This window comes from Meleagris gallopavo, chromosome 29 (genome assembly GCF_905368555.1).
Source record: "Meleagris gallopavo chromosome 29, MGAL_WU_HG_1.1, whole genome shotgun sequence".
In the NCBI taxonomy this organism is placed as follows: Eukaryota; Metazoa; Chordata; class Aves; order Galliformes; family Phasianidae; genus Meleagris; species Meleagris gallopavo.
The window spans coordinates 2,396,145-2,422,450 of record NC_139432.1 but is presented as its reverse complement, the minus strand read 5'-3'; the positions used below and the strand labels follow the sequence as shown (position 1 = coordinate 2,422,450).

The 26,306-nt window shown below is 47.7% G+C and overlaps 2 protein-coding genes across 3 annotated transcripts in view; both read right to left on the bottom strand.

Moving 5' to 3' along the window:
* Positions 1–94: 94 nt before the first annotated feature.
* On the bottom strand, positions 95–15,147 carry DCAF7 (DDB1 and CUL4 associated factor 7). Its single transcript, XM_010724486.3, has 7 exons — positions 14,693–15,147; positions 8,757–8,915; positions 8,188–8,299; positions 7,691–7,809; positions 6,855–7,064; positions 6,159–6,276; positions 95–5,610 (listed from the first exon to the last, which is right to left on the bottom strand). Exons 1-7 carry the CDS (start codon positions 14,828–14,830, stop codon positions 5,438–5,440), a joined length of 1,029 nt encoding a protein of 342 aa, XP_010722788.1. The 5' UTR covers positions 14,831–15,147; the 3' UTR covers positions 95–5,437.
* Positions 15,148–16,459: 1,312 nt separating this feature from the next.
* The window catches only part of KCNH6 (potassium voltage-gated channel subfamily H member 6), a 28,920-nt gene continuing 19,073 nt past the window's right edge, over positions 16,460–26,306 (bottom strand). For both annotated transcript variants that reach the window (XM_085211067.1, XM_085211068.1), the window contains 10 exons: positions 24,773–25,201; positions 23,637–24,036; positions 23,173–23,372; positions 21,335–21,587; positions 20,671–20,864; positions 20,367–20,466; positions 19,829–20,116; positions 19,254–19,434; positions 18,134–18,332; positions 16,460–17,789 (listed from right to left, as the gene is read on the bottom strand). In XM_085211067.1, the coding sequence (XP_085067193.1) occupies positions 17,502–17,789; positions 18,134–18,332; positions 19,254–19,434; positions 19,829–20,116; positions 20,367–20,466; positions 20,671–20,864; positions 21,335–21,587; positions 23,173–23,372; positions 23,637–24,036; positions 24,773–25,201 (2,532 nt within the window). In that variant the 3' untranslated portion in view covers positions 16,460–17,501. The remainder of the gene's footprint in view (positions 17,790–18,133; positions 18,333–19,253; positions 19,435–19,828; positions 20,117–20,366; positions 20,467–20,670; positions 20,865–21,334; positions 21,588–23,172; positions 23,373–23,636; positions 24,037–24,772; positions 25,202–26,306) is intronic.

The following is a 26,306-nucleotide window of genomic DNA, read 5'->3' as shown; positions in this document are numbered from 1 at the left end:
ATGGGCTTGCAGCTACCCTGGGCAGCAATATTATCAGGAAATAACCTTTGTTAGATTTACTGAAGAAGGATGAACTTGATGGAAGCCACATGGATTTTCTTTTTTTTAAATTATGAGAATGAAGATCCTAGCTTGATGCTGAGTATCAAAGGCTGCACAAAAGGCCACCAAGACACTTGGTGAAATTATCTTCTGAAGTTAGGCAGCAGTGAGCAAGTTTCACAAATGCCTTTGCCTCTGGAATCTGCCATGAATTGCTGGATGAGCATTTGGCTACTGGTGTTTAGGTGCATTTTTAATTATTCCTGCTTTTTAGTGCTGATGAATGGTGCTGATGAGAAGTTCTGGAGATCTTTTCTTGATAGAAGTCAGGGGCCCACTACACTCTCAATATCCTCAACAATAAAACACTTCTGACTCTTCTCAGGTAAGCAGGGGACAATACAGCTGCCTCTCTAAGCATGAGAAAGTGCTCTTTAAGTGCCACATACAAATAAATCTTGACCTCTGCAAAGGTCAAAAGAAACAGGGACCACAACCCACAGTATCTTGCCCATTCCAGGACAGGTTTTGAAAACCTCATTTGAAACGTCCACTGTAAGGTAAGTTCAGTCCTGCTCTGGAGTATTGGTCTGAAAGTAGGAAGCAGTAAGCATGTACCAGAGATAACCTGTGTTAACTGACTGGATAACACAGCGTGGACCATTTTGCCAACCAGCAAAGGGAAGACAAACCGTTTCAGTATTTTGATGGAACCATAACTTCTGCAATGCACTGAGCTAATGGCTTACCTCTGTTGTCACTGATCCTCCCAAGGATGTTCTGAGAGAGTCAGAACACCATTAAACACAGGGAACCAACAGGCTCAAGGATCTAGGTTGTATCAATTTACCATCAGCAGGAGTTGTTCTATCCTAAAAATGTTATCTGAAGAATCCATTTACATCTGTACACAACTAATCTGCCACTATTGCCATCATGTTCAAACTCAAGGAGGATTTCCAGACACTGCCAAGTTCCTAAGCAAAGCAAAAAGGTGACAAGCAGCACTAAAATACAAGTTGACCTTGTAAGGTTGTGCCATTCTCTAACTAGAGAGCTTCAGTTTAACATTAGCAGTATTGTCAAGTGCTCATGGTATTGGTGTTTAGTAGAAACAGATAAGGGTCCACTAGATACTGACAACCATAGCCAGTTAAGGATTGCAGTGACTGTTGTATTTAACATTTTATACAAAACACAAACGGCTACCATAAAAAGACTGAGGAAAAGATGACTCTCCTCCTAATCTTACCAAAAATATACTTGTTAAAGTGCCATCTGCAAGAGAACAAAACAGACACACTCAGCTTTTTAATTTACATTTAAAACAAGCACAAGAGCTTCTGCAAATTCCAAAATATTGGACTCCCCTCACCTAGTCCCTGCTGGCAATGATCTATAGTTGAGACTGATGCAGCTTTCTCACTGCGACACCAGGCAAAAATAGATCTTTTCAGTATTATCTAGAACATTCAGGAGAGTAATTACAGCTAAGTTTCGAAAGGATCATTAACTTTGACTTATGAGAGGCAATGCCTCCCCTTTTAAGTACATTTCAAGGTTCCGTAAGGAACAACTTGTATTAACAGTCTCCTTTCGTATCACTCTCTGAAACCACCGTTTCCTTTCTAAATAGATTGTCAAAGCACTCAAATCCTTGCCTTTTAAATCCCTGCACACAGAAGTACAAGTCCAGTAGATGCAACTGACCATAGGCCATTTTGACAATTAGGAGTTTGCATACGACAACACTAATTCAACATCCATCTTCTTTTCTGTAGCTTTTCAGCCTCGCTAACGAGGTATCACACGACTGATATCTCCTGACTGAGAGCCAATACACTCACAACCAGTTGCCCACACAACAGTAGAAACCTTTGGAAAGTTTGGCTTCAACAGAACACGACAACCAGACAACAGCATATCTGGAATCAATCAACTGAAGTGCTATGAACTACAAAGTCAGAGAAAAGTGACATTTCTGTACAAGTATCAAAATCATATCTGTACCAACAACAGCAATTTTCTGTTTTTCTAACCTCACTGACACTCAGACTCCTCCCTTGGTGTCAATTCACTCAGGGGATATGAGGCAGTTGAAAGCAGTTGCTCTGCATCCTCCAGCGAGCACAAAATAATAAAGATCAAACAATGAAGTATTTTTATGCATGAACTTTGAAGAAAAAAAAAAAAAGTAATGCTTAAGGGGGTTTCTTACTAACAGAACTGAACGTTAAGCCAATAAAATGAGCTAAACTCTATCTTCTGACTCACAGACTACAGTGACAAATCTCAAGGTTTTATTTTACCTTGCAAATCAACTCGAACCAGCAAGCAGACAGTCAGCTTGCTGCCACTGTGTCAGCAGGTGCTGGCAGAAGGGCATCCAAGTCTCTCACTTCCTCTCTTTATGAAGTGCCATTTCCACTAGAGAACATCTCACCCATGAGGATTTTCATATCTTTTCAGCCATTAACCTTCCAAGCGACTTCTCTGAAAAGAAGCTATTTTAAGCAGCATTTCCCTGTTCCAAAACAGCCTCTAGTGATTTCAAATGTAATTTCATATGAGGAATGACAACAGATGATGCCCAAAGCAACACGTTAACAGATCTAGGAGGCAGATCAACTGGCTAAACAAACAGGATACATGCTTTATTTAGAATCCCATGGAGTCTACAAAATTCCTTCACTTGCCTTTGAGTAGTTTGGAATGAGAGCTCAATTCCAAGAGTGAACTTCAATCAGTTTTATGAATGGAGGGACTGACACTCATTGGGTTCACAGCAGGATAGTAGTTCTCTAACGTTAGCAAAAGCTACCTGGTTATTTGATGATTAGCCCCCCCATGCACACACTTTCTACCATCACAGCACAACAGGTTCTATTCCTAGAGGAACAGACTGTGCCATTAAGTACAGCCTGTGGAATCTTTTAGCCACTTTATTTTCAACTGAATTAGCTTCTATCTTTTTTAAAGAACAATCCTACAGTTGTTTAAAACAAGTCTGCTGCCTAGCAGCAGGCATGTTCATCTTTTTTAACTCATGCCACCTATGCAAGGGTGAGACTTTGAAACATGAAGAGGACTTCTGGTAGTTCCCATCATTCCCCAATCCCCAAATCAAATTAAGAGTTGGTCTAGTAACAATTAAGCTTGCACTCCAAGCCAAAGTTGGAATCTCTCTCAGTGACACAGGACTTTATGCCTACTGTTCATAATTAAACAGTACATTGTAAGTCAGTGGATGTATTTTTAATAGTTTCTGTAGCTGTGAATGTAATTATAGGTTGTTGCTAAGAAAACCCTAATTTTCACTTAATTCTGAGTAAGTATTTTACAATTTACAATGAAATGCTACTCTAAAAGTTATAACCCAACTATTTGGCAAATACCGCTCTGACATCTAGATCTAGTTACTTGTGGAACACCCTACTCTCAGCATCACAGCTAGTATGAAAACCGACTGCCAAACCAAGTGAAACCTGCTGTCAAAAATCCCACAGCTGAACAGAGAATGCCACTGACAAAACATGAGCTTAAACTGCTAAGAGTCCTTGGCTCTGATATTAGAAGAGGTGATGCAGTAACGTTGCCTTTAATGAACTGCAAGCAGATTTGCAAGGCAGTGCTTTCCTAAGCTCCATGTCAAGAAGTCATCTACACAAGAACATTCTTATGTCCAGAATGACACAACTTGCCAGAGTCCATTCTGTACTGGACAGTGCTTTCTGCATCAGCTTTGCTGTTTCCCTGCAATCCCCTTTCCTAACTTGCCTTCCCCACACAAGCTGACAAAACACAACTTTGCCAGTGCTCTGCAGTTGTAGGTGAATATACATCAGGTAGAAAGACAACGCTGATTGTTTCTGACATTTCCATCAAAACTCAGCTGGTATGCTCTCACGGACCAGCTATAGCTGTCAAGTCTCCGTTGCAAGAAGAGTACTGTGGAGCTTTTATCTCAATACCTGTGTTATATTAAGACTTTAGTAAGGATTTTTATCTTGTCTAATCCACTCGGCTTTGATTGCACCCTATTACTGTAGAGCATTCCACTATTCGAAACAGAAACAGACACCCTTGGATGCATCTCAAATAGCCACAAGGATGACAAGCACCAAACTGTAGCCTCTGGGGCACTGTTTCTTTCACTTGAAATCTGTCTTCTGAGATTACATTAGAGAATTATTTCTTTCAGAGAAACAGTTTTCATCTGCATAGCGGATGAGTTCTTCCAACTCATCTCGCTCATTCAACAAGACCTGACAGTACAAAGCAAATATATTTAGGAAAAAAAGTGTACTCCTTTCAAGAACTCCCAGGAACACAGAACAAATGCAAAGAAGCTCCATGGTACAGGTTAACCACAAGATCTTGCTCGTATTATTTGCCAATCAAGCAAGCTACAAAGTGTGAGACCATTTTATTTTGGTTCAGACAGTAAGCCCTCTAAGGGGAAATCATTTCATTGGAAACGTCAATCCAGGGTCCATTATTACAGATAACATTTTTTTCTGAAGTCATTTCCCTCAGAGGGAGCTCAAGTCATGCAAATACCTTCTGTCTGAAACCCATTACCGTTCTGTTAGCTAACACAACTGCAGGAGACACACAGTAAATTCAGTTATAATTTAAAAATAAGGCCTACCATAGTAGCAATTGCCTCTAGCATCAGAAAAGTGTAAAGAAATTGTGCAACAAGTACTTGTACTTCACAGCACCAGGTAACCAGGTATTGAGAGCCAAGGCAACAGTTAATTCTGGCAGGCCTTTACTGCCAGGGAGCCTGCAGTGTTATTGTGATTTGTATCAACAAAGATATCCTGCTTTGGGTATATGGAAGTGGATCACATATCAAAAGTAAGAATTCGGGAGAAAAGCCTTACTCAATAGAAAGTTAGCCCAATATATAAAAAACATACAAATGTTTAAACAGTTTAGAGGCAGCAACAACAGGAATGATAAAGATTCCTGCCAAGGTGGCTGTTAACATTACCATCTTTTTCCCCACCTTGTTTTGCACTTGCATCTATTAAACTAGCTAGATGTGCCGCCCCGGCTGGCTGACAAACACTTGGACATATGCAGCAACTTAAAGCCTGCAAGCTTATTAACACAGTCAACAAACAAATATACAGAACTTTAACTGCAGGAAAAAAAAAAAAAAAAAGAAAGAAAACCAGAACCCAAAAGGTCCAAGAGGCTCAGCATGTCTCTGCATTTTAGAGTCTTGGAGAGACAGGAGACACCTGCCATTGATTCTTGTAACAGTTTCTTGGAACAGTAGATGCAAAGCAACAACAGATACTGGCCACTTGACTTGTGTTGTTCTTACTTTAGAGGGGTGGGGAAATTATACAGCCCTGCCTCAGTTAGGCATGAAGCAGTAGTGTTACACTCTCAAAATTTCCAGGCAGTTGTTGTAGCAGATAGCTATCCAGTCTGGCTGAGTTGATGCCCACTGTACATTGTTGATTTCTCCCTCTGCTGTATAGGCCAAGATAGGGTCCTCAATGGCACGAGGCATTTGCTGGATGTCCCAGATGAGAGCCTGATGGTCATCCGCTACAAAAGAAAATGAAATCCCAAGTGGGATCAACGAACAACCAAACGTCCATACATGGCTACTAAAAGGGGTGTAGTAAAAAGCTAGCTTGAATATAGCCCTTGCAGTCCAGATAAGAAAGTGAGACAGATACAGTGATAGAGCTGTTTTCCAAGAAGAACTTGGACACATCTTCAGGTAATTATGTCACCCAGGACAAAGTTAAAGACACAACTGGTGGAACTCAAAGTGCAAACATTTAGGAATTAAATTGCAAAAAGAAGTTAAACAGCACTGAAATAAAATAGCTTAGCCAAAGGAGATGCAGTTAGGGCACTAGGCTCACTACTTTCACCCAATAAACCCTAGTAGGTGTCTATTTCCATAAACATGTTAAGAAAATCACTATCAAAGTGCTTGTAAACTGCAAATCATCTTTAGCAAAAAGGAAGGTGAGAACTGCTTTAATTTTTGGGAAGAGAGGATTTTGCAAGTGTAATGAGAGACTCCTAGAGATTTACCAGCAGAGACAGTGAGAGATTGATCAAGAATCTCTTTCCACACTTACCTGCTGTGCAAATGTGGCAGGAAGAATGAGGTGCCCAAGCAATTCCATTTACACATGCTCTGTGGTTGTTTAACCTGGCAACAGGAGTGCAGGGAACTCTGACATCTAGAATCACAACCTTCAGAAACAAAAATCAAACCAAGTTAATAACTTGTATTTCCACCCCTCATCCCATCCAGAAAACAAAGAGTTTTGAACTAAGGCTTTAAATACCTCCCTAAAGGATGCATTTGGCAAGCACACACTGTTCTCAAAGAACAGTTTCTAGCTGTTCAGCATGTTGTGTGCCTTTCAAAAGAAGTCAGACCTCACATAGGAGGCTTGTGAGTTATGAAAAAAAAAAAAAGCGACTCATGCTTCCCTCAAGCACACAGGTAAAAATCTAAGGTACACTGCCTTGTGCACAGAGCTGAGAAAGAACAAAGAGACTAAAATACCTGCACTTATGATTTTATGTGAAAGCTGCTGCCCAACAGGCTCACAGAACCCTCAAAAATTGGCTGAAATACATAGGGGGCACAGAGATCTTCATGTTTATAATACCAAACATACCTCTGGCTCCTACTGGAATGACTGCAATAAGAATTGGCCCTTACCATATTCCACTTACTGCACTCTCATTTTAAGAGCTAAGTGTAAATGACCAAGCCACCTCCCCCAAATTGCCTTGTTCCTCCTGCAGAACTAGTGCCTCACCTCCATGCCATCCATGGCCATCGTGGCAAGATAGTTGGGATCCTGCTTATTCCAGCAGAGACGCAGCAGTGGATGGTGTTGTGGGTCCTCATAAATTATGGTGCTATGTTCCAGATGACGGAGATCAAACATCCTCACTGAGCCATCTGCACCAACCGAAGCGAACATATCTCTCCCACCACCTGCACGGCTGAATGCTATGTCATACACCTGCTCGACACCAAAACAGAACAAATACAACCCGGGTTTAGTGAGCACACCGCTTCCTAATTCACAGCTAAATGGATTTCCCATATGGACAGCAGAAATTGTTACTGCAACTGTAACACTTTTTGTTAAATACTTGAGTTTCCTGGCAAGTTCTTAAATTATTTGCCAAAGGGAGGGGAAAAAACAAGTCATGTCATTACAGGATTATTCACTGAAACAGAACATATTTACTTTCTGGACTCAGATTTTATGTTAAAACGAAAGAATCCTGTAAGATGTTTATTGCCTTTGATATGCAGTTGATTACAAGTCCAGTTTGACGTTTTACCTCATTTTTCTGAAATATTCTGTAGCATAATCTTGTAAAACAAACATTCTCAAATCCAGGTTCTATGATGAGTAAGCAGAATAGTTCTGATAGCTGATAGAACAGCTTTAATTAGTTTGTAATATATTAAAACTGTATCTTACCTATAATTAATGCACACGAAACTCAAATCTTAATTTCGGATCATTAGATTTTTGAATGATCAGATATCTCAAGAAAAAAAAGGAGAAAACAAAAGTTCTGTTCCTTAACTGCTTGAAAATGAAGTGCAATGTAAACAACCAAAAATATTCATCACCTCTTTGTCATGTGCAATAAGCTGGGTCTTGACATGGCCAGAGACCAGATTTACTCTTCCCAGAACCTGTCCTGTCTCCAGACCCCAGATAGTGCAGGTTGTGTCAATGCTGGAAGTACCTGAAACGAAAGCACTTCTTTTAGCAAAATATTAGCAAACTAGTACAATTCCACAAGTCACACTTAATGCTCTAAGTGGCAATAGTTTCTGACATCTAGAGACCAAAGACAGCATACAATTAAAATCAAGAATGTCAAGCAGTCTATCATGCATTTCAATGACCCAAACCTTTTAGCTGCTAATATGCTCTTTCACATTACATGGGTATAGAGTGTAAATAGCTTATGTCTACCTCAGTCTGTGTGGAAGATGCAGCCCTGGGATGAACTTCTCCATCCCTTAAGCCTCGAGTTAAAACCAAAAAACCAAACATAATCACACTGGGACTTCACCAGACTTAATTCAAGAGTGTGTCTTTTTCATTTGGTCAGTCTCACCGAGGAGGTAAGGATCCACTTCATTCCAATCAAATGATGTCAGTGGAGCACAGAAGTCAGAGTTCTTGTTATTGTTCAGCAAACACTCCAGCCGGGTTTCTGTTTCACCCACCTTTAGAAAAAGCAAAGCATGTGTCTGAAATAGCAATATCACATGACTGGTTCCACTTGCACGTCCAACACACGAGGTATTAATCCCAACACACAAGGTATTAATCCCAGGTTTCTATCCTCTCAGCTTTACAACTTAAAACTCTGGAAAACACAATCACCACCTCTATCTTCACTGAGGTGATTCAAACAGCAACTGTCATCACAGTTCTGTTGCTCCTAGAGCCTTCATATTTCATAACATTATTACTGGGTTAAAAAAAAAACCCAGTAAGGTATCAGGTGCTCTGACTTCATTTCATGTCTTAACCTTCACACTGCAGCAAGTGCAAAACATCCTGAAAGGACAGTGAAAAATCTGTTTTCGAGTGACAGTGAGATCAACGTGCAACACAGTTAATGTCACAGTTTGCCATTTCCCAAGGAGAATTTAGAATCATAGAACTGAATTTACTCACTCTCCACACACGCAGGTAGTCACCACTGGTTGCCAGAAGGTCTGGATACACTCCCTTGGTGTCTGGGATCCACATGAGCTTTGTGGTGGGGTAAGGGTGATCAAAGGTGTTCCTGCAGATGAACTCTGAACTCTCTTCATCCAAACCAACAAGCTGTACCTGTACGAAACCATATTTAAAAGAAAGGATTTTTATCCAAATAATAGTATATAATTACAACATTAAGACTGAGTGCATTTCAGAGGGACGCCTTTTGTAACCTCGAGGACAATTAAAAAAGACCATCATGTCAGTGGAATGAGGAATACTTAAAGCTCTGCCTACAAGCCTCAGCTAGGAATCTAAGTGGAGTACACATAATCACCACAGCACTTTACTTTGAAGAGATGATCTTAAGTGAAGCAAAATCCAATCTCTTAAAGGATTAAAGACCACCCTTCTCTTTTCCATACTGCAAAGCCTTGTTTAAATGATAAACTGTTCAAGAATTATTCCAACTCATCTTTAACTGAACCGATGCTGACAGCGATGCTTCAAAGAGTCAGGCAAGTCGTGGCCAACAATTAAAGCTCATATCATTGTGCTCTTAGCTAAAACCCTACAGGCTGCAACAAGTCACCATCAGCGAGCTACCAGGCTGTTCTCAACAGCACATTAACAAATGCATTCTGTCACAACTGCACAAAACTAAAATACAGATTAATTCCATTCCAAAGTCAGAAAGTAAACAGATTTCAAACTTGAAAAATGGAGGGTGAAGAGAAAATGTTTACATAATTATTCAAGTGTTTTGTGAGAGAAGGACAAAGGAAGGAGGTCTGCTGCCAGGTTTTATGTAGCTGATCTCCAAATTAGGTGTTTGTTTTCTTAACAGAATAATGAGATAACACCCGGTTGTGAAAGTGAAGCAAGACAGAGCAGACAAGAAACTATCTCCACATTGCTTGGTTATGACAACACCTGAAGTCATGCTTGAAGTCCAGACATGATGTTATTAGAAAAATATTGACATGTCAGAAAGCATTCAGAGAACAATACGGACTGGGAGGACCCGTTTACCCCAGCAGTGACTGCAAAACTAAACAGGATGAAAGCTCCACTGTGTTAAATGCTGCCCAAACACAAACAGAAAGAGGACAACTCACTGCAATTAGTTTGTAAGCTGCTCACGGTAGGAACTTCCTAATACTTTCCACACATGGCTTCCTCCTGAAGGCTGTGGCTTAACAGATTTATTCTAAGATGTTTATCTGGACAATTCCTACATATTCTCCCATAAGCAATATGGTTAATAAACCATATGTTTAAACTAGTCTGGAAATCTACTGTATCCACCAACACAAGTCCTTCAGCAGACCTTCCACTGTAACATCAGCAGTTGCAAGTCCATTTAGAGATGCTCCTAATAAATGCCAACCTTCCCCTTGTCAAACTGAAGATGCATCTCTCTCACACTGTGGTGACCCCTAGAAAACATACAGGCTGTTTGTAGAAGCTTGGCTGGATGTCTGCCTTGCACTCTTTTCATTACAGCAACTCCTTATTATGCTTCACACTGTAACAGGAACCCGCCAAGAGTCTCCCAGCCTTCTGAAGTGACTGACAAAAAGCTTTCTAACTCCTTTAGGGATCAGAAACCCTAAGCAGATTTTACAAAGGAAGCAAATTGTCCTTGGTCATAGAAAATCTTGTGGCAAGGACAGAATCAGAAGACAAGCAACTTCTAATCATTTCTTCTCCTTTGCTTACGCTGTTTTCAGCTCAACATGAGCGCATTACACAGCCATAACCAAAGCAAATCTAAAGCAGCAGAGAAATCCCTTCTGCTGGTGTGAATTGATACACTCATGCACTGCATGTTCATGCTTAACCTCTTCTCACAAGAAGAAAAAGCAACGATCATGCAGCAATCCAACATCTTTGCATCTTTGACATTTTTAATGCAAGGCCAGGTTAGAGAATAAAAATTGCCTAAGTGACACAAGATCTCTTGGCAACTGCTGAAGATCAGTTGTCTGACGCTGATTGTCAGACCTGACAGCAGCCTGTGATAATTCTGAGCAGGAGGCATTGGTCTGCCCAGAGACAGAAGCAGAAAACACTGCTTGAGCAGCTCTATTCCTTCCTAGCTCAGTATAATCAAAGGTCTGATCACATACAACACGTACAGAATCCCTCTTTTCCATCCCATTGTGCAGGCTGAACACAGGGAGATGGAAAGACAGAACTGTGTTCAGGATGCTAATAATACAAGAGCCCCGCGTGTCCCTGCTGCAAGCAAGGCAAGGTTTGTAGCCAGCTCAGCATCAAGGAGTGCTTGAAGTCTAGGCCAGCTAAGGCTGAGGAAAGTAACTGTTGGTCAGGATACAATCCAAACCTTCTACATCTACCTGTAACTCGTTCTGGTGGGAAAATGAGGGTCTTCAATCTCCACTGGTTTTGCAATTGTGCTATGACAGCAGCCAGAAATGCTACAAAATTATCTGTTTCTCCCACACACCCAGATAGGTTGTGATTGGAGGTGGATTTTCCTATCACAACTGGAACCTTATAAACACGAGGTTGATTTGCAACACTGCATATGTGTAAAGAAGTGCCTTTAGCCAGCGTTTGTTAACTTCTGAAAAACTCTTCCACGTGATCCAAAAGATGACATTCCGTAATTATTTTAGGGTCACGTTCAATCAGACAGCTCTCACCGTACCATTTCATCTTCAGCATTCAATTTTATTTTATTTTTTTGCAAATCTAAACCTTATGGGAAAAAAAAAAAACCCAGCTCCCTGGTCAAAGTGCCACACTGATGCTCTCTGATTGGAGGCAGGATGCAGAAGGTGACACAGCCATAACCCAGCAGTCTGCTCCAAACAGCGCGCAGCATCGCCTCCTCCTGAAGCAGATTTGAGTTTTGTCTTACAGAAAGATCCTGAAATCAGCCTCTCCTTGTTTTCCACAGATCATTACTGATACACAAAGCCTGCAGGAACCTGCAGCATTTGCAGCAGAACTTACAAACACCCTCCCCATTATGCCTCTGATCCATGAGGCATTCCGAAGCCTGACAGCAGTCTGCTGATTCAAGAAGCTCAGGAAAACCTAGCCTGAATAATTTTAGTCCTTTCCCCGGAGCAAAGTCATCTCTCTTTCTGTACCAGTGATTTGATGAGCACAGGTGTAGGAGCTGAAACAAAACTCCTCTGGGGTTCAAAGAGATCTTAGCAATCAGCTTTCTTGTATGCCATACAGCTTGTTAGTGGGAGAGCTGACAGAGGTTCCAAGAGTCTGGGAGCTGGGGGCAGCAGTAAGTCACGGCTTGGCAGCTGATTGAACTGAATCCATCCAAAACAAGGTGTAAACAGCCATTTTATGTATGAAATCTTAAGTATTTCAGGCTCTGGTAATTACTACATTACTACAGGAACAGAAAAATAACCAGGAACTTCTGCTGCAACAATTAGGAAAGATTTAATGCACTAAGAACCTTTAAAAAAAAAAAAAACAACAAGACACACAGGAGGGTAATGAGGGAGAGATACAGCCACCTATTCAGTTAGATGTTAAGAAACCTAGAACTGTATTCTGAACTGGTTTTTAGCGTAGCAGGGAAAGGAAAGGAGTCAGTTATTTAGAACAAAACACTGCAATGGCAGAACAGAAATGGCATTTGGAGCTTGTCAAACGCCTCCAAACCACAAAGAGAAAGTCAAAGTGGAAGAGAGCTTCCATTCTCTCTTCCATTTTCCTTTCAGTTGGTGTCACTTGCACTTCTATGCGTATTTTGATGTCAGAAGTTGGCAGTATAAAACAGAAGTAAAGAAGACTGTACTGAAAGCACCGTGACAAACATCAAAGAAAAAAGGCCACACAACCCTCCCTTCTCTCTCTTTGAATTATCAGAGGCGTGGCAAAATGTCTCAGCAAAGCAAAGGTCATCTTTCACTGTATTTATGGTACAACTTTAATTTTTAATGACACATCTTCACTTCTGTAGCAGCAGCAGCATCCGGGCTGGCATCCCATTCTCATACAACTACTTTCCTGCTTTACACGCTAATTAAATCTTTTAACACTTGGTGCTTATATGGACCTGAAGCCAGCAGAACAGCTATTCCTGAAGCACAGAGACCAGGAGAAGCTCTGGGGAGTATTTACAAACAGCTGGAGCTGACGCAGCCCCACACAATTCCTGTTTGCAGCAACTGTGTGAGCGTGAAGTTTTTGGTTTGAGTGTTGTTGTTGCTGTTGTTTTTTGAAAGAGTTGCTGACTCAACTGCCTTTATACTTGAAGCCTGAAATGAAAAGCAGACCTGATCACATTGTAACTGGGAGCAACCCCCAGGGAACATCCAAACAGAAGGATGTAAATGCAACAGAAACATACCCCTAATTAACAAGCTCTACCACTTCTCAACAACAAAAATTGTTTGGAAGGTTGTTACTGCTGGTTCTCAGAGTACACACTGCAGAAAACAAGTTTGCAAGCTCAGACCTGCCTGGAAAGCATCCTTCTCAGAACCACAAAGTGCTCCCCAGCAATTCACATCTAGCCAGATCATTGGCTCACGTAGGAGCATCGCATCCAGTGCTGCTGCAAGGGCACTCATTTAACTCCTGAAAGAAATATCATCCTTGCTTGACCATCACTTCATCTCAAAGCACCCTCCACGAAGCCCAACACCAACTTTTGAAATGATTTTCTCCATGAAGCAGCCTGACAAAGCTGCAAAGCACACATGATATAAACGCACAAAACTACTTTGGCAGCACCGTTAGTTGCACGCAGACTTTAGGATGCTCTACAGCTATGTCTGTCTCCTCATTTCTCCTCCATTCGTGCACATCCATCACATCAGATGAGTGCATAAAAGGCTGCCGAGGCAGGATGGCTCAGGTGTCTGAAGGGATGAGCAGTGTAAGCCTCCCTGCTTAGATCTAGTGGGGAAACACTGAAGACACAACCTCACCATGACAACCTCGTCCTCAGAGAAAAGCAAAGGTACCGAGGAGTTGGTGAAAGCAGCTTACAGACTCATAAACACATTCCAGAATCAAAGCATCACCAAGGTTGGAAAAGCCCTTCAAGATCATCCAGTCCAACCATCCACCCATCACCAGTAGTTCTCACTAAACCATGTCCCTCAACACAAAATCCAACCATTCCTTGAACACCTCCAGGGTTGGTGACTCCACCACCTCCCTAGGCAGCCCATTCCAGTGCTTGACCACTCTCTCAGAAAAGTAGTATTTCCTAATGTCCAGCCTAAATCTCCCCTGTGCAGCTTGAAGCTATTCCCTCTAGCTCTATCACTAGTTAGATGAGAGAAGAGGCTGACCCCCAGCTTACTACAATCTCCCTTCAGGTAGTTATAGAGAGCAATAAGGTCTCCTCTGAGCCTCCTCTTCTCCAGACTGAACAATCCCAGCTCCTTCAGCCTCTCCTCATAGGATTTCTGCTCCAGATCCCTCACAGCTTTGTCACCCTTCTTTGAACCCGTTCCAGGGCCTCAACGCCTTTCTTGCAGCAAGGGGCCCAGAACTGGACACAGTACTCGAGGTGCAGCCTCACTAGAGCTGAGTACAGGGGGACAATCACTGCCCTGCTCCTGCTGGCAACACCGTTCCAGATGCAGGCCAGGATGCCACTGGCCTTCTTGGCCACCCGGGCACATTACTGGCTCGTGTTCAGCCGAGTATCGATCAATACCCCCAGGTCCACGTGAAAGCATCACGAGAAGGACACAACATTGCTAACAGAGTCCCACACAGCCGATATACGCACAAACTCCAGTCCAGGCCGTGAGCTTTCTGTCACGCTGAATAACAGCCGCACACTCTCCAGTTAGGAGCAGCACCGGCCGCCCCCAACCCCAATCCCAACCCCTCCAACAGCTCCATGCAGCCCGCCCAGCCCTCGGCACGGACGGGAAGATCCGCACCTTGTTGTTGTACTCCTCCACGAAGCTGCCCAACGCCAGGCGGAACCGCTTGTCCGGCCGCACGCTCCAGTTCATGGCGTACACGGTCCAAGGCGCCTCGTATTTGTAGATCTCCTTCCGCTTGCCGTGCAGCGACATGGCTCTGCCGAAGGGGCCCCGCTGGGGCTGAGGGGAGCAGCGGCTCGGCAGAGATGGGGCCCGGGCTGAGCTCGGAGCGAGGCTGATGGCAGCGCTGGGCCCGGCCAAGGGGAGCGGGATGGCTGGAAAGGCCGAGGGGAAGGGGAGCGAGGCCGGAGAGGCGGCGGGGAGCGGGGGAGGCCGCAGCACGGCGCCGCGCCCCCAGGCCCGGCTCCAGACCCCGGAGACGGCGAGAAAAGCGCGGAGGCCGTTCGCGATTCGGCTCCTCACACAACGGGAGCGGAAGCCACGCGAGTAGCCCCGCCCGCTGCTTGCGGGTTGGCTGTGTTGCTTGTCAATTAGCACTTCGAGCATCTATTGGGTACTTCTTCTGTCCGTTTGGCCTGATTCAGACTTCTATTGGTCTATTTGTCTTTCAATTCCAAAGAGGGCCCGCCTCCTTGCCTGGATAACCTACCGTTGCTTTCGATCCCGCCCGAGAGGGAGGCCGCGCTCGTTTTCGACACCTCATTGGCTCCCGGGGGTCGCAGTGGCGCGAGGTGGGCTCTTGAGCCCTTCTTAATATCCGATTGGGCGGAAACAGTGTCAGTCAACCTGAGCTCAAGGCAGTTAAGGGGAGCTAGTCGGCCTTTCTGTGTTGTCGCGAGTTCGAGTCCCGTCTTCTCCGAGTAGTGGATGAAGACGAGCTTATCTACAATTAAATAAAGTTTAATTATGGGGTTTCGTTTCTAATAGCACTCAACGGCATTGAGGAGTACCTGGAACTGTGCACTGCTTCTCAGGAAACCCCTGTGCAGGCTGAAGCCCGGTGCCTGGCTCTGGCCCCTCTTGTTGGGACCGATGGAGCCTTGGGACCCAGCTCGGGGTTTGGGCATTCCTCAGCTGCTCGCAAAGGTCCTCAGCAGCCCCGAGGCCTCTTGGTTCTCTGGGCTGGGGCACGGCAGGGGGATGAGATATCCCAGCTGCTGCAAGGAGCTGAAACCTGAGCCGGACTGGATATAAATAGTGGTTTTGTGGGATGGGGGCTGCGGGCTGGGGGGAGTTCCCATCCAGAGATCAGCTGGGGAGAGGCAGATCTGCCTGAGGAGGATGCTGCCCTTGGAGCTCCTGTAGCGGGGGATGGAGATGGAGATGGAGCTCCTGCAGCTCCAAGGGCAAGCGGTGCAATCGCTGCCTGAAGTGTATTTGCTGAATCGTTTTTTTGTACACGGGGGAACAGCAGTGTGCTGGTGGAACTAGGAGAGCTTTTTTGTGACAGCTGCCAAGACTGAACTGTGTCCTGTTGGGAAGGAGTTATGCGGTGAAGGCCTACCAGCCCCATCCTTGGTCTGCACATGGGCACCATTGGCTCCACGGTCTCTGAAGGAAGCAGTGGGCATGGAAAGGCTGCCCAGGGCAGCAGGAATAGCCCTGAGCTACTGGAATTCAAGAAGTGGCTGAACAACCCCCTCAGATGTAGGGTCTGGTTTTTTTGTGTGGTGCTGTGTGGAGTCAAGGGTTGGACTCAGTGATCCTTAGGGGTCCCTTCCAACTTGGGAAACTCAATGACTTTCAGGGATCTTTACAGATCAGCAGCTTGCTCTGCACTGCCCGTGGTGATCCTCCCCACAAACACAGCTGTAATCCACGTCAGGTGCCAAAAACATCTTTATTAGCAAAGTGTACACTAAAACTCCAGAGAAAGAGATGCTCACAGTTTTACTACTCTCAAAGGGAGCTCAATATGTTACTTGAGCAGTTGGCCTAGGACTGTCACAGCATCTAACCGAATGCAAAGGCGGCAGTGCTAAGTGGGCTTCTCCTACGGGATGCTGCGGGAGTCTGCCAGGGAAAGGGCTGAGGAGAAGGAAGCATCTATCAAACCTTTATCAAAAGAGAGAAGCTGGGAGGAAGGACTGGACGTGATGTGTCTGGGACTTTTCAGCTTTCTGGGATTGTGCTTTTGAGTTTTGTGCTTTATGTCCAGGTCGATGACCAGTTAGGTTCATATGGGGATTTGTGGGATGCGTACTGGGGTTTGCAAGGCGCAGTTGGCCTTGCTGGAGAAGTCAGTGCCCTAGGACTCGTGCTGAAGCGTGCTGATGTGGCAGGGGTTGTTGGCCCTTAGTGTCTCGGTGGCCATCAGGTAGGACAGGGAGAGCTTCTGTCCTTGTCCTGGGCTTCCCACCTGCACTGTGGAGCTCTCCTCCTCCTCCAGTGAATACTCTTTTGTAGTGCCCATGGGCTCTACTGGGCAAAGCCCAGTACCAACACAGTGGTCCCTGCTCCAAAGAGCTGACAGCAAAGTGGCCTTGCAGCTGAAAGCTGTGCGTTTGCTCACCTCTGGATGCTGTGGCTTGCTGGGCTTGTGCTGTTCTGGAGAGGAAGCCTTGGCAAGGAAGAGGTGTGGGTGCTGTTTGGCCTAGCCAGCCTGTTGGTGGCCGTAAGAAAGAACTGCTCTGGGTTCACTAGAATGTGCAAATTAAATCTACTCTATGGGAACCGCTGGAAAACGTTGATCTTGGAAGCCAGTCACACTATGCTTCCTTTCACGGTGGCAGAAGACAGTTACAAATTATACCCCTGAGCCAATGGCATTGTCCTCTGTCTTACCCCTGCAGTCAAAATCAACATCAACTGACCGAGCTCACAGTTGAGGTTCCTCTTGACTTGCTTTGCAGCCCCCACGTCTCTAACTTCCAGGAAGCACTGGGTCGGAGAGGTGTCTCTGAATGTCCGGGTGCTCGGAAGATGCCTCCAAGTGCTCAGGGAGGGAGGGGAAACGAGAGCCCCGCAAGAGTCCCTGGGTGTTTGGTGCCCTTTGGTTGGGAGGCTCTGGGTTCGGGAGAGGTGGGGAGTGGTGCTCCTGCTCGGAGTAGACCGTCATGGTTTCATCAGATGCCACAGTGAGGTGCATCCCACTTGACAAGGAGTCCCTGGATTTCAAGTGGAATTTTTCTACCTCTGTGTAGCTTGGGCTCTGGTAGGAAAGGAGGAACGAGGTGGGTTATGACAAGAGCAAAACAAAGCAGGCAAGCACTTTTCTCACCTGATCAGTCCCCCGAAAGCTATTTTTTTGCTTGGAAAGCCTCAGAGCAGAGGAACCCATCCATTTCCCTACTGACTGGGCAACCTGTGCCCACAAATCAGTGATGCACTGGGCAGAAGCATCTCCAGGCAGACCTCCTGCTTCAAGACCCCTGGGCTTTGCTTGGACCCAAAGGAACTTAGCAGTGCTATGCACACACGGAGGCTGGAGAGGACCACTGGCCCCCCAGGACCCATCATCTGGGGGCAAAAGGAAGCCACGAAGGGTGACCTTACCTGCCCTGGGGCCATCCGCTGCTCATCCTCCAGGGGTGCACATGGAGTGAGCGGCTCCAGGCTCCGTGGGATGATGCCATACATGGCCAGGTTGTGAGAGGATGGTGAAATGGGGCTGTATGCGGGCGGCACTTGGGACAGCTGGCGCTGCAGAAGCTGGAGGATTATATTAATGTCTGACGACATCCTGGACTCCAGCCTGAGGACAGAGCAGCTTGGTGTTAGCACAGTGCATCCTGCAAGAGCCAGACCCTGTGCAGGAGGAAGTGTTGACTTGGCTGCCTGGGGATGATGCTGGGTTGTCTGGTGCTGTTCAGGGAAACTTTTAGATTTTTGGTCCTACTGCCTCTCTCCTGCCACAAAGTCTTTCCCTGCCTAATTTTTTGTGTTGCCAAACCAAGATCTGGAACAGGGAAGTTAAAACTACACCAGAGGTGGGGAAAATGCGATAGTTAGTTTTAACTGGACCAGCTCTTCAGGCCAGCTGTCTGTGCTGACAGATGGGAGCAAGATGGGCTAGTGCCAGCCTTTCTGAACTCTGTAATAGAAGAAAATGTAAAAATGAGTAAGTGCCTTCCTTCTGCCTTGTCCTAACCTTGGGGGAAATGAGCAGCTCTGGCAGAAGTGGGCTTGGCCCTCATTGAAGGCAATAGCCCTGGCAGCACTGAGTGGGTGGGAGATCCGCCCCCCCCCCCCCCCCCGCTGAGGCTGGCACCTTAGTGAGACATCAAAATACACACATGGTTACAATAGTGAAATGAGTTTAATACATGCAGCACCGTGGATTGGAGTGCCATCTATTTGTGTAGGTGCTGCCTGGGGCCTTTAAAGCTGTGTCTCAGGTGCGGGTTCTTCCTTTTTACTCAAAAAGAACAGCAGATGCCAGGGCTGGTGGGACAGCAGAGATGCATGACTGCAGTGAGACTTGCAGTTTGAGAAGCTGCTGTATTTGCAAAGCACTCCCATCTCCTCCCCAAGGACTGTGGTGTCCCAGGGGTTCTGGAGATGGAATCTGCTGCACACACAGCCTGGTGCAGCCACCCCTGTAGAGCAGAAGGTGATGACCCAGAGCACCCCCCCCCAGGTTCTCCCCAACCCTGCACCCCAAGGACCTGCCTACCTGCTGAGCTGGGCCTGCAGGAGCTCCAGCCTGGACTCGATCTGCCCTGGTCTGTAGTCGCTGTGCAGGGGGATGTCCCGTGAGCTGTGCACCAAGGAGACATGCTGCAGGGGCTCCGGGTGATGGTTTGGCCTTTGATCCTCCCAGAAGGTGAACATATTGGGGATGTCCAAGGGGGTGGCTGGAAGAAGAGAAGACCCCTCAGCACCTCTGACTTGCATCTCCCATTCTGTCGATGCTCCACCGCCCAATGTGCTCATGGAAAGCCACCACTCTGACATACATGGGAGAGTCCACCACCCTAGCGCCCAAAGTGCTCGTGAGCAGTTCATCACACTGGTACCCAACACACCAATTTCCCCCGGGGGAAATCCAAAGATGTCCCCAGGGATGAGGTGAAACCTCAGGGCATTGTAGGCACAGAGCAAACACTGTTGTGGACAAAAGGCAGCAAAGACCATTGGCCAGCAGCATGATTCCTCTCAAATCTATGAGTTGTGTAGCTCTGCCCCAAGGTGAGGCCACCATGCCCAAGCATCCCTCAGCCCCATCCTTCCAACTGCAGATGTGGGTACCTGCATAGGACTGGCTGCTCTCTGCCGCCTGCTTGCTGACCTCTGTGCCACTGGCGCTGGCGGTGATGAGGCTGAGTGCTGGTAGGGCAAAGTCATCCTTTTTGGACAGGGGGAAGGGCTCAGCTTTTGTGGGGCTGCCAGGCTTGGCCTCATCGTCACTGGTCTGGGAACAAGGGGTGGTGCTGCTGCCCACGTCATCCCACTGGTCCTTACTCAGCGGATCCTGCGGGTTGGTGAGCTCTGAGTAGGTGTGATACTGCTCTGCATCAGAGGTGCCCGTGTCTGGGTCTGTGGGGCAGCACAACAGGTTAATCAGGGGAACAGCACACGTGACAAAATCAGTCCACATTCCCTGAAAGGTACTTGTAGGGCCGGAGCATCCCAAGTATGGAGGCACTGCTTTGGGGTGCCAACCAGAGCAGTGATTGAATGGTAATCCCCCTCTCTAACTCTGCTGATGCTTTGGTTTGCAGAGCTGACACGATGCTGGGAATAGTGCGGGATGGTGAGGAGGTGAGGCAAGCAGGAAAGGACTCACCAGGCTTGTTGGGCTGACAAAGAGAGTGCTTGCGTCGGCGCACACGCCGGTAGGTGCAGTCATACTCCTCACTGAGCGGTGTGCGGGGAACACTGTCTGCCTGAGGGACAGAGAAACTGGTCAGCAAGACAAGGGTGCCCATGGGAAACCACAAACTCATGGAGTGGGCTGGGAAACGTGGCTGTTGATCAATTCATCACCAAATGGAATGAGGAGCACAGGTTGGCATCCTCACTTCAGCTCTGCCACTTGCCAAATTTAAGGTGTTGACTGCATCCATCCCTGGGACAACATTGGCACTCACATCTCGCAGGTTGAAAGTGATCTCTAAGTTGCTCCAGAAGTTGTCAGAGAAGGCTGGGTACATGTCCAAGACCTCCAGCAGATCCTCCCGCTGGATCTTGTGCAAGTCACAGTAGGTCAGGGCCCTCACATCGGCGTTCGACTTCCCTGGACGGGCATAGAGGCTGATGGGCTCCCCAAAGATGTCATTCTTCCCTGGGCAAAGAGACAGCTTGTTAAGGATAGGTAGGTGCCCATCCCAACTCCACTGGACCAGGAGTTTTGCATGGGGGCTCATGGACAAGTGGGTGCTCAGAAACCCTGACAGTGGAGTAGGGGATTCCACCATGAAAGCCACTGCTGATGGGGAGAATGAGCAGAGCAGTGGGTCATTGGTGACCACTGGGGACTGCTGAGCCATGCCCTACTATCTTCAGTCTTTTGGGGTCTTTCCCCAGCATTTAAAGAGAATCCTCCATCCCATGACCACTAGTACAGTGACCAGTGAGATGATCAAGAACAAACAACTTTAATTTCTCCAGGACTTGAAGAAGTCCTTCCCCCTTCATCTGCCACCCTCTGTCCACTGTTCACCACCCTTTATTTAACACTCTTTGTCCATTTCCCATTGCCCTTCATCCATCACCCTTCACCCCTTGCCCTCCCACAAGGAAGGACTTTTCCACCTAAGATGGCAACCACAATGTCTTCCTTGAGGATCTCAATGGAACCCCGGGAGATGAAGTAGAGGGTGGTGAGGACATCTCCATAGTGCACCAGGGTGTCTCCAGGCGGTGCATGGGTCGTCTTGAACTTCATGGCCAGGGCACGCAGGCAGCCTTTGCTGGCTCCTCGGAAAGCCTTGCAGTTCTGCAGCAGCGTGCGGTTGAGGTGGAGGCAGATGTCTGCTTGCAGGCAGTCAGGGAAGCCCTTCAGCACCTGCAGCGAGCAACGGAGGGATGTGGTCACACCACTGTCCCCAGGATGCCACAGTCCTGGCTACCTTGAGGCACAGGCAGGATGGGTGGCATGTGGGGCGGCATGTTGCAGCCAAATAGGGAGCCAAAAGCCCAAGAAGCTGAATCCAAAAGCTGATCTTCCTTTGGTGGACTGCTGCTTGCCTATCCCCGGCTTGTCACCACATGTGACCAAGGATGAGAGCACTCCCAAGCAATAAATAATAATGATAACCAGATCAATCTATTTATACCCACTGGTTGCATATCCCCTTTCATCTTTCCACCCAAACTAATCTCAGCTAAATGAGAGCGCAAACTGGTAACGAGGTGCTGTCCTAATTAAACAGCACCTGCCTGAATGCCAAGAAGCAGCACAGGCCAGTTGTGCGCAGCAACAGCTAAATATACCCATGGCAAATACCTCTCCTTGAACAAATGCTGAACCTGAAGGTGAGATCAAGGTAAAATTCACAACATGGGACAGTCCAGCAGGGGTTGGTGAGCACAGCTTGCTCTCGGTTCCATCACAATTGCATGTGCTGGCAGTGCTGCACGGCCCCCTTCATTTCCCTGCTGGGAAATCAGGGGCGAACGCATCGATTGGGATGTGGCATGATTGATCAGGCTGTGTTGTGTCTTAGCAGCATCCAGCAGGAACTGGTGTGAGCAGCAGCACGTCCAAGCCGCAGGCTTAACTCAGCACAGGGGATTTGTGACCTGGGTTTGCACTCAGCCAGAACCTGTGCTTGGCAGGGTGCCGTGGCTTTGCTTCCTGTTTTTGCCACTGATGTCCAGCCCAGGGTGCCTCCTCTGTGGGTAAAAGGTGGCCCCCAGGTCTCCCAGCAGCAAGACCCCCTGCGCTGCCCAGTTTATTGAGGCAGCAGGGGCTGAATTCACACAAATCTAGTGCTTACCCCTCTCTCCTTGCAGCTGGCCAAGGCAGAACATTTGTGCCTGGGACCCTAAGGCCATGAGTTGAGTACTGTTTCCCCAGTGCCACTCTGGGTTCCAGACCCTGTGGTGGTGCCTCAGCTCTGTCCAACCCTCCCTGCTAGGCTCAGAGCCACTGTGCCTCTCCAGTGCTGCTCCCCCATTGATCCCCTCTTTGCTAACGAACAGCTGCCTCTCCAAGCTCTAATTAAAATGGATCGAGGTTTATTTAAATGCCCTCCTTTCCCTGACGCTGAGAGCGGGATGCACTTTGCTTAGCAACCGGCAGTGTGGAGAGGAGCTGGATCGATCCCGGCTCCGTGGCTCTGCAGCACCAGCAGAAACTGTTCCGAAAGGGCTTGGTGCTGGTGGTGCTCTGAGCTCCTCCAACACTGCTCTGCAGCCAAGAAATACTCTCATGGTCCCAGGAAACAGCTGGAGGAATGGAAAGATGGAGGGAGAAGGAGAAAAGGGGAGAATAGGGGAGAATGGGCTGACAGACTCTCTTCACCCTCCCAAATCTCCTCTCCATCCTGGTCAAAAGAGCAGACACATTTGGGTGGACCCAAAGGTGGACTCTGTAACTTCAGGACAAGGTTCTGCACAAATGTAGGGCCTCCCTGCATGACACTCACCGCGTTCATGTCGATGCCATTGGTGTAGGACCAAGCATGCTGGAAATACTCCTCCAGGCGCTGGCGCAGCGGATTTGGTATCTGATGGAAGCGGATGAACTCCTTCACTCGCAGCATCTGTGTGTGATAGCGAGCCGTGCCCGAGTAGAGGCGCTGGATGATGGCAGAGACGTTGCCGAAGATGCTGGCGTACATCAGAGCTACAACGAGAGGGCAGGACTCAGAGGGATGTGGGGAGATGCATATCCAACCACCGCGGACCTACAAACAGCAGATTTCCAAAACCCGTATGTACCGTGGATCTGGAACCAGCAGGTTTCCAAAACCTGTATTTCTATCTATCTCCTCATCCATTTATCTGTGCAGAAGAGGCACAGATGGAGGGAGATCCACTCCTAAATCCCCACGTGTGACAGCCTGGTGTCCCACAGCTGCCCCTCCAACCTCCAGGGCCAGGCACTCACAGCCGATGAGCATGACGCAGATGGAGAAGATCTTCTCAGAGTTGGTGTTGGGCGACACGTTGCCAAAGCCCACGCTGGTGAGGCTGCTGAAGGTGAAGTAGAGGGCAGTGACATATTTATCCTTGATGGATGGCCCAGAGGAGAGGTCACTGTCATTGTAGCGCTTGCCGATCTGGTCACCCAGGTTGTCCAGCCAGCCGATCTTGTGCTCCATGTAGGGCCGCTCCACATTGCCGATGGCGTACCAGATGCACGCCAGCCAGTGGGCGATGAGGGCAAAGGTGCACATGAGCAGGAAGAGCACAGCTGCTCCATACTCGGAGTAGCGGTCCAGCTTGCGGGCCACACGGACCAGGCGCAGCAGCCGGGCGGTTTTCAGGAGACCGATGAGGGTGGTGGTCTGCAGGGAGAGGAGAGAAACCTCAGGGACCAGTTTGGCTAAAGGAATGCCTCCAGTATAGGCCTGCTACCTCTTAAGGACAAAAAGGCACTTCTAGAGCATGCATCACCTCGTCCTGGGGGTGATACCTGAGATAGGCCATATCGTGTCACAAAGTGGGCAGTTTCCCTCCACTGACTGTAATGGAAATGAGCCCTGGGACTACAGGTGAGCAAATGAGAGGAGACAAGGCCAATCCCATGTTTTCTGACAAGTTCTCACCTTGCATTGCTCCAAAAACAATTGCCTTTCACCCTGTCCCACAGGCTCCAAGATGAGGTGGAACCTCCAAATACCATGGTAACAACAGGCCCATTCTATTGCCTGAATTTTGAGTCTGGTTGGAAACATAACCCAAAATTCATCCTCGCTGACAGTGTAGGCCAATCCCTACAATGAACTCCCAGCCTTCTGTGTTGGGTCAGCCCCAGGCTGTCTCCCCTGTAGGGGGAATGGGTTCGATTGGACACTATCTTAACACACACAGTAAGATCTGTATGGCTATCTGAGCCTTTGGAGATAAAAATCCAGATCCCATCTGCTTAATAAAAACCTGTAATAACTTTCTTGCCCATCCCTCTGACCAACCATCCCTCTCTTTGCAGGTAGTCATCCATTGCTTGCATTAACCCATGCATATTCCCCTCTCTCTCCCCCAGAAATCCTTCTCCCATCCCTTCATGAGTCTTCTCCTGACCTCGTCAGAGCCGGAGCGGAAGATGAGCAGGTCAAAGGGGATGGCAGCCACCATGTCAATGAGGAACCAGCCCTTGAAGTAGTGGATGGCAATCTTGCCCGGGTGGCTCACCACCTCGTCGTTGATGTTGACGTAGGTGGTGCGGAAATTGATGACAATGTCCACGATGAACATGATGTCCACAATGAGGTCGATGATGTTGAGTGGGTCACAGGAGTAGCTGCAGTTCCAATGCTTCTCCTCCACCTGTTCCTCATTGAGCAGGAAGGCGGCTGAGTATGGAGTGAAGACAGCCGTATAGATGACCAGCAGCAAGATGAGCCAATCCCACACGGCCTTGAACGGACTGTAGTGCAGAATGGTCCATCGGTGGATGCGTGGTGCCTGGAGCTTGTATTCAGGGAGGACATCAGCCCCCAGGGAGAGCACCTGCCAGGAGATGGGTATGAGAAGGATGTGGAGAGCAGGACAGAGCTTGGACAAAGTCATGAGGGGCTCCCATGTGCCAGTGGGGCAGCATAGAGCATACAGTGGGTTTACTACAACCACTTCAGTTACCCTCATCTATGTCTATCCAGGACACCACAAGGTAAAGTGGCCTCTGTGCCTGATACCAAGGTCTGCCCGGCTCCCTTGCTAGCTCTGATGGCTGGAGGACTCTTGGGGAAGACATTTATCCATGTTGTACCATCAGACCCTACCACATTGGCAGTGCATCATGCCATGCTTCCTTGCGTTCTCATCTCTGAGCCACCAGCTCAGGAGCTGCTAGGTGTCCCTGCCAGAGTGATCTGGGGACAAAAAGCCTGGAGATGCAGACCCATGGCTGTGGTCCCGAGCGTGGTGGAATGTTACGCAACCTGCAAGCCCTCTACAATGCCTTTCTTGGCCCCAGCACAGACCTTCCCTTGATGTCTCTCGGGGACAGCTGTCCTCCAAGCAGAGGGGACAGCTGGTGCTACCAGCAGTGAAGCCTGGCCTTGGGCAGTGCCCATCTGAGCATCCCCAGGGAGGGGCAACCTACAACCACTGAGGGGCACACACCAGTTCACAAGTACAGCTAGCCTTCTGCATTGTCACGTGTTCTGGAGCCACCTTTCCTCACGGGCACATGGTCCTACAGCACAGGTGAGTCCCCACGTGTTCCAGCTCCCCCTGTCCAGGACCACCTCCCCCAGCCACCGTGGGGACACAAGGCAAGGTGCTGAGAACTGAGAAGGCTGGGGCTTTCTGCTTTAGAAGCTGAGAGATGATGGCATGAAGAGGGTTATTTGTAGCCAGGTCCTCCCTTCCTGCCCATGCCACTCTGTTTCCCTGAGTGTTCCCATGGCGCCAGCCACCTGTGTCACTAATGGAGGAGGGTGAAAGGCATCCCTGCATGGAGACCCAAGCAAAATGGGTGTGATACCTACCCCTGAGGAGGGAGAAGGACCCATGCACGTCCCACAACCCACCAGGAGCCCCATGTGCTCCGAGACGATGGTGACGGGCACTGCCACAAATCTAGCATCATCTCCAGAAGAAGGGCTTGACC

Bases quoted from the DNA above. Each gene is read 5' to 3' on its own strand.
- DCAF7 (XM_010724486.3), bottom strand. From the start codon at position 14,830: ATGTCGCTGCACGGCAAGCGGAAGGAGATCTACAAATACGAGGCGCCT. The intron at 8,916-14,692 runs GTGCGGATCTTC...GGTTTCGTACAG, and splicing joins TGGAGGAGTACAACAACAAG to GTACAGCTTGTTGGTTTGGA. The intron at 7,065-7,690 runs GTGATGAATATT...GGTGTCGAGCAG, and splicing joins TTATTGCACATGACAAAGAG to GTGTATGACATAGCATTCAG.